Raw genomic sequence first — 11,702 nt, 5'->3', positions numbered from 1 at the left:
CTCTCCCTCTCCGCAGGAGGGCCTTGATCTGCCCCCGCCCCCCCCCGTCCCTCCCTTTTCATCACACCAGACTTAACAGATGTCTGCAGCTCTTCACGCTGCTGGGTGTGGTCCTCACTGTCTATGTGCTGCACTGCCATTTATCGACCAAATAATTGGTCATGTCAGGCCAACTTCCTATATAGACAATTTTTTTGATATTGGTGCCAATCCAATGTCAGACTGATGTATCAGTGCACCTCTGCCAAACTGTGGTTGGTTGCCGGGCAGAAAGATGGCAGCAGCGGTGGTGGTGGGGAAGCCAGAAGGGTAATGCCTTGTGCCTGAATCAGCAGCGCTCACCCAGCTCATGCCTGGTGGCCTGGGGGATGCAGGTGATAGCTCTTGGGGCGGAGAGGGTAAGCCCATGCTGTGGCACACCGCAGCAGTAGCCAGGGCTGGCCCGGATGCCACTCCCCAGTGGGCAGCAGGGGCTGTCGGGCTGGAGCTGCTTCCCCAGTTGCATGCGTGACTTGGCTCGGCTCTGCTCTGGGCTAGCATCAGCACACTTGAGCCTCTTCCCTGCCCCCCGCCCCAGCCAGGTTCCCTCTGCTTGGTGGGCTTGCATCCTGGATGGAGCCACTGCCACCATCCCTCCATGTGTGTCCCCAGCTGGGTTTAGGGCTGTTCTGTTCCCCTCCTTCTCCCTAATCTGGCCTTTGTTCCTGGGCTACCCCAACTGAAAACCTGGCCCTGGCAGCTGGGAAGGTTGCAGTGGGATTGCCCTCTGGCTTGGAGGGAGCTCTGGGGATACTGGGCTGGGCTGAGTTATGAGCAGGGGGGAAAAGCTGGACAGATCCCAGCTGGGGTCCATGCTAGTGAGACAGTGGAGGGAGGGGAGAATTAAACCCCCTTCTGTCCCCCATTTGCTTGAGGCTGCTACCAGGGCTGGCATGCTCCCAGCTGCTTGTGTGAGGTGGCGGAGGAATGCCTGACGGGGGCTGCTCCATCCTGGTCAGGCAAACCCCGGCTGGGGTCCCCTGGGGAGAGGGGAAGGAGTGGGGAATAAACCCCTTCCCTTCCCCCTTTGCTTCAGGGGGCCATTCAGACTGGCACCTAGCCATGCCCCAGCCCTTCTCAAGCTAGGTAGCAGAGTGGCGGGGTCAGCCCTGCTCTCTGGAGCAGACAGCACAGCCCAGTCCAGGGCTGAAAAGCATGCTGGGATGCTGGGGGACTCTGAATTAACTTAAACCAAGAAGGGTTCTGGGACAGAAGATTCATAAACCAGTCTTACCTCAATCAGTTAAGTCTGATACTACATTCAACCAGGTTTATCTTGCATCAGTTTCGGCCATTTTGAAACTGGTTTACTTGAACAGAACTTGTGTTCCATTACAGGTTTAAACCAGGTTTTGATCATCACTTAAACCAGTTTATGTGTAACTTCTGTCCTAGCCTTATTGTTTTCTTGTTTCTGGTAACTTGGTAAAGCTCGTATTTCTGAAAGAACAAGTAAATTAGTGGCTAGATGTTTGCAAATGCAGTGATGGCTTTGAGATTGCATAAGTATTGATAGAACCTCATTTAGCTGGCAGAATTTTTATTGTGCTGACATGTCAAGCTTGGACTCTGTTTCTGCTCTTTGGTCCTAGGCTGATCATATAGCTTTAGTAGTTAGCATGAAATACTTTTATTTATTGACTCAGTCCTTAATCTGGAAACCACTGAATACATTAAATGTGAAACCACCTTGAGGCAGGATGTAGAAACTTCTGAGCTAAGACATACTTAATGGTTTAAAACAAAGGTCCAGAAAATATTTTTGTTAGTGTTTCTCACACTCACTTATTATAGAATTTCTTGGCTTTTTGTGTATTTGGATGTCACTCTGCAAACCATTAACAGTATAGAAGGTTGGAATGTGAGGAGGAGGAGAAAGGGTGCCTTGCTTTACTTACTTTTCTGAGGATTACAGCACAGTTTAGTCATTCCAGGTAATATTTTGTTTCCTCTATTGTTGCTCAGGTTTGGCTAATAGATTTCTCACAAGCAGGGTTGATCTACAAAGATCCATAAACTGAGCTGTGAGTTACCCCGCCATGTGGTTTTGGGTCATGTTTCATTAAGATCTTGAGCAAAAAGATGAGGATTAGTGTCTGAAGTTGCTCTGAAATAACTCCTGTGTATCATTCAGCATTCAGGAATGCTGCACAACTGGCATAATGTTACTCTATGTATGTAAATTCTCCAGAAGAGTATAGTTTATTGGTTACAGCAAGGCACTGAGAACTGGGACTAGTCCTGTATAAAAGACAGATTTTATTTGTGTACCTGGCAGTGGTGTTGAGTTTTAATTAATTTTGCAGAGTACTTCTGATGGCACCAAATAAGTTTAATAAATACAAGCAAAAATCTCTGTTAGAAGGGAATTGGTCTTGCTCCAAGTAAGCTTTTTTCTGTAGATAGTTGCAAAATACTAGCAACATTTTGACAGGAAAAAAGGGATTTATAATTAATGGAGAGATACATTCTTAGTCATCTAAGGAGGATCATTAGCTAGAATTACTCCTTCTTGTCCACCATCAGTTTCTTTTTTCTTTTCCTTTTTTGTTTTTTTTTTTTAGACTCATAAATTGATTTTTTTTTTCCCCCTGTCGCTCATTAATATGATTTTTGTTGCTGATTTCTTATTATGGTAATAATTCTTTCTTCAGACATAAGCTAAAGCATTTTGACTTGCATTTGCCAGTTCTGCATGGTTTCAATTTCTAAGTTATGTACAAGTAATGGGAAACTACTAACCCCCAGGACTGGCAGTAGAAAAACTTAACAGTGATTTTCACACTGTGTATAATGATAATCTATGACATGAATACAGGTAAAATGATTTTGTAAGAATTTATGACAAAACACTTGTAGAAATAAGTTCTTAGCGTATGTGCTTCTGCAGAACTGAAGCAGGTGTTCTTCCCACCTGGGTCAGGATGAAATGTTTAGACAAAATGGCAGTTTTTCACACTTTAAAAAATCACTTTAGCCCTAAAATGTGGAAACGTCACTTTCGAAATTTCCAAATAACAGCTCTTTTCTTCTTATTTGTAGGCCTTCAGTATCTTTTGGAGGATGGCTTCTACCCCATCTGGATTGAATAACTCATGCTGTAGATGACAGTCGTCTTCTGTAGATAAAGAAGTGGGATGGATGCATTGTTCTGACGAGGGGTCCTGGACTGTAATTCCACAAGGAAGAAATGTAGCTTCATCTTCATGCCCTCTCACCCACATTTAATGCTGCTGGAGAAGCCCAAATCCAAGGTGGAGAAGTGTCACTTCTAGTGTATCAACAAATGTATGCAATACCATAAATATACAAATGTACTTATTACTTTTTAATTTACTTCAAGATCTGTTAGTAATTGCTTAATTTGATACTACAAGGTTATGTGTAAGAAGTGACATACTATATCCTATTCATATGTACGTGGCTTATAAATGAACTACCTTCTTCAGCTTTCTAGCGTATTTCAGTTTAGCTTCCTTCAGACATGCATCCACATTTCTGGGTTTTTTTTTTCTTTGTTGCTTCATTTTTTAGGGTGTGGGAAAAGGTTTGTATTTTTTTTTTTGCTTTGTCTCAAAAGGCTCTGTATATCGTGGGAGGTGAGGCAACACTGGTCTTGGCAGAACACCACAAAACCAAGAGAGTAATTAAATGACGCAAGCCTTTGATTATTTTTCTCTCTCTAAAGCTTTCTGGCACGGCTGGGCATTCCAGTTGAAAAAGAAGGAACAGGAGAAGAAACTTCTAAAGATCTGCACAGAGTTAGAAGAACTGTAACTGAAAAGTTTTTACTTCAGAGAGAAGTGCTTTTATTTTAAGAAGTTCTGAGATCTCTACTTTTTCTAATTTGGAAGAGCTGACTTTGTCATTACTCAAGATAGAAACAATTGAAAGGGAGCTGAAACATTGTATTTTGATGTTGGTATATCTACTCTTTTACTAGTTGGATTTTGCTCATTATTCTGCAGGAGGATTACAAAAAGGATTAAGAGAAGTCTTTTTTTTTTTTTTTTTTGCTTGCTTGCTTGCTTGTCCTTGAAGCCTATTGGACTTCAGCAATTATGCTGTCTTGAGGAGTGTTCTACTAAGTCACTGCCTGTTCAGAAAAGAATGTAACAGTGTAATGACTGAGCTTGAAAGACTGTGGATTCTTTCCCTTTACAACCCTTGATTTCAGCCTGTGAAAGAGGTGTTTTCCTACAGAATTGCAGATGAATGTTAACACCCTTGGCTGGATTTAAAACAAAGCAAAAACAAATAGTATATGCCTAGTTTATGAGCCTCTTGTGTCCCAATTGAAGAAGAAATTTTGTTTAAACTGTGATTGGCTGTAACCTGTAGTTCTTTAGATTGGGTAAAGAAAAGAAAGGACCCAGTTCAGTGAGAGACTCAGTCAAATACAAAGCTTTTATATTTTCATCTAAATTTTGAAAGATGTCTTGGAAAAGGAATTATTTTTCTGTAGGAAGGGGCAATGTTCAGGGGATGTTTACTCCACGCAATACAACCTCCATAGCACCCAGTAAGGGTCTCAGCAATGAACCAGGACAGAACAGCTGCTTTCTGAACAGTGCGTTACAGGTAAGGAAGCTGAATACAGTTTGTGTCTGTCATTTCTTTTCCCTGTTTCACATCACCACTATTGCTAAATTATTCTTCTCAGACCTCTCTATGCAACAGGTACAACCAAGTTAGGGGACTCTTGCATCACAGTTGCTTCCTGACCCAAATATAATACAGTTCCATTTTGTGGTGCACATTAACTATATTCCGTAACAGGGCAGAAGCCCTGGACTCTCTAAGATGGAAGCATGTTAAAGGAGTACCATTTGAGTTTTTTTTTAATTAAAATTACTATAATTGAAGTATTAGAGGAGAAACCTATTTTTTCTTTTTCTTATTTTCAGTTTTACTTGGTGCATTTGATGAATAATCTGTTTTCCACCTCCCTGATATAACTGATCTATTTTCCTTCTTGTTTGCTACAGGAGAAGAAAAATATTTTCTTAAAAATAGAAAAAAATGTTTTTTTTTAAACTGATGGCAGAACTTCTAATAGGTTTTGTTACCTGAAACAAATTTAACTACTTAAAAGAAACAGGCTTTTTGTAATGGTAACAATATTCACTCTTAAATCCCCTGTGTGTGGTTTGTACAATCAACTTTGACTGTTGAATTATTTTAGAGGCTTATAGCTTAATGAGAAAATCCTGACTTCTTATAGGTGGGAGTTGAGTGAAATAAGTTCATAGTTCATATGAAACTGTCATTCTATGCTCATCTGAGACCAAGAAATGAGGTCAGTTACTGTACCTTCAAGTCTGTAAGGAGGAAGTATTTCCTCCAGATGAAAGCTACATCAAGACGTAAGCTGTTAGCAGACTGGTGTGGGTGATACAAACTTCGAGTTTGGCCTCTATGCAGTATGAATACCAGTCTTTAGAGGTTCAACTCTTTTGGTTGAGAGGGGTTCTCTTTGTGTTCGGGCTATAACTGATGCATGGTCCACCATGAAATTTTAGTGTGGTTTTAACTTGAATATAATTGTAATTTAATATGACTACTTTTTATGTGGATCAAGAATGGATGATTTTACTGGCCTGAGGTTTAAGAATTGATATGCTAAATTCTAGTCTCAGACCAAGTAGTGTACTATTAGAATAGTTGTTAGTGGTTAAGGGACTAGACTGGAACTCAGGAGACATGGATATGGTTCCTGGTGCTGCCATAGAATCTCTGTTTAATCTTGGGCAAGTTGCTTGATTTCTCTATGCCTAGGTTTTTTTGTACCCCACCCCTACCCCATGTGGAAAAAGGAGCTATTTATTGTCTTCCTTCCACCCTTTCCCTGTCTTGTCTATTTAGATTATACTGTCTTTCAGCAGACAGCATGGTAGGATGGCACCTTAGAGGCTAACTGGTTCAGAGAAGCATAAACTTTTTAGGTGACAGCTGACTTCACTAGATGTTATGAGGTTTGTTTTCTTTTTAAATTGTTGTCTATGAATGCTTATGCCTTTCTGAACCAGTTAGTCTCTAAAATGCCATCTTGCCCTTCCTTCTGCCTGACTTCAGATTAATATGGCTGACTACCTCTCTCTCTTGCACCAAAATTCCTCTCTCTAGGTTTTTTTGGTTAGCACTATGGGAACAACATTTAAGTTGGCATTTCCAGATTGTCATATAGATGGGAGAATAATAATAGTTTGCAGGGTTAATATCCCATCAAATACCATGGCTGAACACAATTGAAATCTAGCAGTGGAAAAATGAGATTTCCAGTACTATATACCATTATTTTTAGTTTCTTTTAGGTCACAAAATGCATAGAACTTTAAATTCATGTACATTATTTTGAAATTATTTTTTGTCACAACAGCGTAGCAGCTACCTAGTATCAACTACCTAGTACAGGGGTCAGCGACCCCCGGCACATGTGCCAAGCGTGGCATGCAAGGCCATTTTGCTCAGCACACCACCGCCAGCCTGGCTCTAAGCAGCTCCTGCCGGCCATGGAGCCTAAGCTGCTCCCAACAGGCAGCTGGGAGGCTGCAAGCCCTGCTGCAAGCAAACTGGTGTCTGTGGGTGGCTGGCCGCAGCCAGGAGACTGCAAAAAGTTGCTCCAGGCTCCGGTATGTCGGCACTATGGTACCTTCTAAGATAGGCATTGTGGTTTTTTGGGCACTTCAGCCAAAAACCGTTGCCTACCCTAGTACATAGCTCCATGCTCTGGACAGCGGCACTGGTCACCTCCCTCAGTCATGCTACTACTGCATGCTATCTAAAGAACATTTTGGTGCTGAATATAGTTCTGAAAGCTTAAGGTCCCAGGGCTCAGCATTTGACATTAATCATTAACTCTAGTTCAAGAGAGAATGGATGTTTAAAAGTACCAATGGCATTGAAGTGGAATTTAAGAACCAAGGTATTGATTGCAATGAACTGATTTCATTCTGTTCATCATCCAAAACAGTTACATTAAAGTTTTGGGATATTTTTGTTGAAAAGTTACATTGATAAAGTATAAATTAAATCTGAGAGACTGTCTGCTGCTCCTTTTGATGCAAGCAATTTCTCTTTACATTTGGAAGGCACTACAAGACTTTATTGTCAAATTGAAAACTTTTAGAGTACTATTTCCTAAATACATTATTTTCTCCTCTTCAGTCAGTTTGTTGCAGCTTTTCAATAATTTAGCAGTTCATCAGGAGCTCCAAAGATTTACACAGCCTTTCAGGAGGGGGTACATCTCAAATGCAAATGATAATTTAAATTGTGAAGTTTGAGATGCTGTACAGATCATAACTAACATCTCTGCTCTTAAATTCATTACTTACTAATTGGGCTGGAAATGCTTTTTAGGCACTGGTAAAAAAGAAAAAAGGATCAGCAAACTTTTCCAGCCAGTTGTCCTGAGCAAGTGATCCAAAGGAAAATGTACAATCCCCATGTTTAGGCTGGGGAAGCATTTAGTCAGTCAAACGCCAGTGTGAAAATTCCTGTTCTCACTGGAATGTGTCACAGCAAATTGGTCAGACTTTTTTTTTTGGATAAACCAGCCTCATGGTGCTGCCTACTGAAAAACATGCTGGATGCTTAGGGCTGGGCCCAATTAGTGTCAACTGAAATTAAGCTACCTAATAACAACAAAGTTTACTTATAATACTAGTCGCATGGTGTCATTTAATCATAGTATTGTAAAACACTTTACAAAGATTGGTATCATCCTGTTTTTACAGTTGAGAACACTCAGACATGGAGGTTAAGTTACTTGCCCAAGAGCACACAGTTTGTCAGAGTTGGGGAGAAAACCTGTTGTACTAGCTAGGAGCCAACTCTCTCTAGAGCTGTTGCTCATACAAGTTCAACCCAGGTATGAACCCTTAAAACAGGATAATCAATACTATGTTTCCTGGTTCTAAGAAAAAATATACATCGCGACATTGCTGGTAGCAGTTGTGTATAAACACACTAATTTTTATCGTGGAATCACCTGTCATGCTGACACGATTAGTTGTTTGACCTGCAAGAGCCAGTTAGTCATTTCAGTCCTCTTCATACCTAAATAGTATCTTAGTTCTTCCAAAGAAAGTGCAGGAGTAAGGGATGAGGTACTGGAAAAATGGCAAGTAATTTATAGGTCTGCAAGTAAGGCAGTAGAATTAGATTTATAATCTCAGGGTACCTAGCCCTGAGATATTGCCTGGTTCTGTTGTTGGCCTGTACAATTTTCAGGGGAGACTCACTAGATGAAGAAGTCCTTGTTCCTTGAAGGAACCTGTATTGTATCATTTTGGGGGCTGTACATTTTCCCATCAGTTAGGTTTCCTTAATCTTATTCCAGAATGCAAGGTCAGGTGTGCTGCAGACTGTGAATACTTCCTGAAATAAATTGGCAGAAGAGTTTGGAAGCAATAAAATGTTGCACTACCACTTTCTCTCCCTAGAACTCTCAGCTCAACGCACTGGTCTGGGCTTGCCTATCACACATGGTAGAATGATTCCACAGCAAAAGGATTGAAGACTTCCCTGTGACTTTTATGTAAAATTCATCATACAATCTGAACTGTCATCAAGAAAATTACAAACTTATATATGGGGAAATACATGAACAGGGATGTCCTGTTGGACACCAGGGCTTGTAAACTAATATGTATGAATGATTGTAGTTGGGCAATAAAGCTGAAAATTCCACCTTCCATAAGAAAAAATGTATGCTTTGTGTACAAGCAGTTTCAATGACATGTATGATTTCTGGAAATATTTGCATCATTTAACTTTAGTCAAAGGTCTTGTGCAAGATTTCCATCTGGAGATTGATAAAAAATAACCTCTGCTTCTCTTTTTTATAGGTTCTCTGGCACCTAGATATTTTCCGTCGCAGTTTTCGACAGATCACAACACACAAATGCATGGGAGATTCTTGCATCTTTTGTGCTCTTAAGGTAAAAAGCTGGAATAAAATCAAGGACAATTAAGTTTGGAGAGATTTGGAATTCTTCTCCAGTTTGTGTACATGGTGTTATGTTTAGTTTAACGTTGGCAGAAGACTTTTTGAAAAAAAAGTGAATCTGCTTAAATGCTGGCCACTAGAGGTGCACTGATGCATTGGTCCGATATCAGATTGGTACTGATATAAAGAAAACTGGCTGTATTGGATATTGGCCCAATGGGGCTTATAATTTGGCCAATAAATGCCCGTGCTGCACACAGCCTCACCACAGCACTCAGGGAGTGAGGAGCAGACCCCAGCAGCATGGAGAGTTGCTTCTAGATGGTAAGTCTGGTGTGGTGGAAGGGGAGGAGAGAGAAAGGGGTATTGGGGGGGCAGATCAGTACCCCCTGTTCTGAGGGAGGGGGCAAGGGCAGGTGCAGGGAGGAGGACAGAGCTGTGGCTGGGGAGGGGGCAGGGGGGAGCTGCTGCTGCTGCTGCTGCTGCTTGCACCACAGGAAGGCATGGGGCATGTGGCCCCTGGATCTGCGCAGGGTGGGGTGGGGCGGCACCTGGGAGGATGCTGTATCCACCCCAAATTTTGCCACCACTGTGCTCCCAATGCTGCTGCTGCCAGCCTCCTGGTGCAGCCCTGGCTTTTCCCAGTGTGTGGGTGGAGGCGGGGCATTGAGGCGGGGCTGCACCTGGTGGCTGGTGGCAGCGGCTCTGGGAGTGGAGATGAAATTTGGGATGGATGCAGCATCCTCCCAGCACCACAGGCATCCTCTCTGAGCCCAGACCTCACTGAGAAGAGCCCCGCACAACCCCAGCTGTAGCCTGCCCTGCCTTGCCCCACAAAGATCTGGGGTGGGCCACACACTCCCCTATGCCCTCCCAGAATGTACATCCCTTCCCCACGAGCTGAAGCTCTGCCCACCCCCCTCCGCCCCACTTGGGCAGTGCCTGCCCCTGCCCCTTCCCTCACAGTGGGGGACATTGATTTGCCACCCCCCATGCCTTTTCCCTCCCCGCTCCCCTTCTACCATACCAGACTTACCAGCTGGAGGTAGCTGTATCGGAAATCAGATTGTTATGCCTCCTTAAATGTCAGCTAACGGTATCAGCCCCAAAAATCTGTTGGTGCATCCCTACTGGCCACTGTACCAGAAGATTTACTGTATACTTGGTTTTAATTTATCTGTTTTGAGGATGTTTACTTTTCTGTCTTAAATTTTACCTTTCAAGGTATAATTACTCCATCAATACCCTGTCCTGGAGTTCTACAACTAGCTTTTAACTTCTCAAGCTGAACTCCTATTTTTTTTTTTCTAATTTTGATTTCTTGCTTTAGAAATATTACTACAAGCATAGTCATTGTCCGCCTCAATATTTACCTTTCCATATGAACTCTTTTAAAAAAAAAAAAACAATTTCCAAGGAGGAAACTGGAGAGAAGTGAAGATGCAACATCAATGAATGTCATACTGTTTGTCAGTTACAATTGTAGCTGAATGTGGAAACATGAGTAGCCAAAAGGTTATCTGTAGTTGTAGGTAAAAAGTCTTTTGCCTTTACCAACTTTTTCTATGAGTAGAGAGGTATTTAGCCATTTTGGCCCTAACTGATGGTGGGTAGAAGTTGGTCACATCAGGCCCAAAGCCACGAGGCACATTAGTTGCTCCACCAATAGCCCTGCACAATCGCTATGAAGCCCTCATATCATCAGTGGATGGGGCATCTGTGTCCTCTGCACTGCAAACAGGACAGGAACAGCTGCCCCCACCAACGAAACGATAAAGGGTGATTGTCATAGGAGACTCCATCCTGCAGGGCACAGAAGGAGTCATTTGTTATCTAGACCTCTTACTTAAGAAGTCTGCTGCCTTCCAGGAGCCAGGGTTCAAGATGTTACAGAAAGGATCCCTAAGCTAGTCCGCCCTATGGACCACTACCTCATGCTCCTTGTCCATGTGGGCACCAACGACACAGTGAAAAACAGCCCTGGGAGAATCATAGATGGTTACAAGAACATAGTGGTGAAGCTTAAGGAACTAGGGGGAATGCCTGTTCACCAGAGTGCCCCAAGGGATGACAAGGTCAAACAGTCACAAACTCCTCCAAGACCATTTCAGGCTGGACATGAAGAAGAACTTCTTTACTGTCTGAGCCCCCAAGGCCTGTAACAAACTGCCACCAGAGTTGATGCAAGTGCCTATTCTGGACTCCTTTAAGAGACATTTATCTTGCTGGGATCCTTTGACTCCAGCTGACTTCCTACCCCTGGGGCAGGGGTCTGGACTTGATGATCTTTCAAGGTCCCTTCCAGCCCTAATGTCTATGAAATCTACGAAACTAGGAGCACAAGTGGTCTTCTCAATTCTCCCAGTCAGGGGCTGAGCCTGATGAAGGGAGGAGTGCACTGAAGAGGTCAACCAAAGGCTTCAGAGATGGTGTCACTATGTAGGCTTCAGAGTCCTCGACCTTGGTATGCAGTTCAATGGCAGTGGTCCACATGCAAGAGGCAGTATTCACCTTGCAGGCAGAGGAAGGAGGCTCTTTTTTACAAAAATCACCAACTTGCTGAGGAGGGCTTTATTTTTCATAGATTTTTTTCATAGACATTAGGGCTGGAAGGGACCTCAGGAGATCATCGAGTCCAGCCCCCTGCCCAAAGGGCAGGAAGTCAGCTGGGGTCATAGGATCCCAGCAAGATAAGCATCCAATTTACTCT

General features: G+C 42.8%; 1 protein-coding gene across 3 annotated transcripts in view; it reads left to right on the top strand.

Moving 5' to 3' along the window:
- USP54 (ubiquitin specific peptidase 54) overlaps positions 1-11,702 on the top strand; it is a 150,891-nt gene that overhangs the window by 59,138 nt on the left and 80,051 nt on the right. For all 3 annotated transcript variants that reach the window (XM_019555848.1, XM_019555849.1, XM_019555851.1), the window contains exons 2-4: positions 3,082-3,327; positions 3,728-4,620; positions 8,892-8,984. In XM_019555848.1, coding sequence (XP_019411393.1) covers positions 4,474-4,620; positions 8,892-8,984 — 240 coding nt within the window. In that variant the 5' untranslated portion in view covers positions 3,082-3,327; positions 3,728-4,473. The remainder of the gene's footprint in view (positions 1-3,081; positions 3,328-3,727; positions 4,621-8,891; positions 8,985-11,702) is intronic.

This window comes from Crocodylus porosus, unplaced genomic scaffold, assembly GCF_001723895.1.
Source record: "Crocodylus porosus isolate Cpor-Errol unplaced genomic scaffold, CroPor_comp1, whole genome shotgun sequence".
In the NCBI taxonomy this organism is placed as follows: domain Eukaryota; kingdom Metazoa; phylum Chordata; order Crocodylia; family Crocodylidae; genus Crocodylus; species Crocodylus porosus.
Note: the sequence above shows the minus strand (reverse complement) of the source record. Positions and strands in the feature narration are given on the sequence as shown.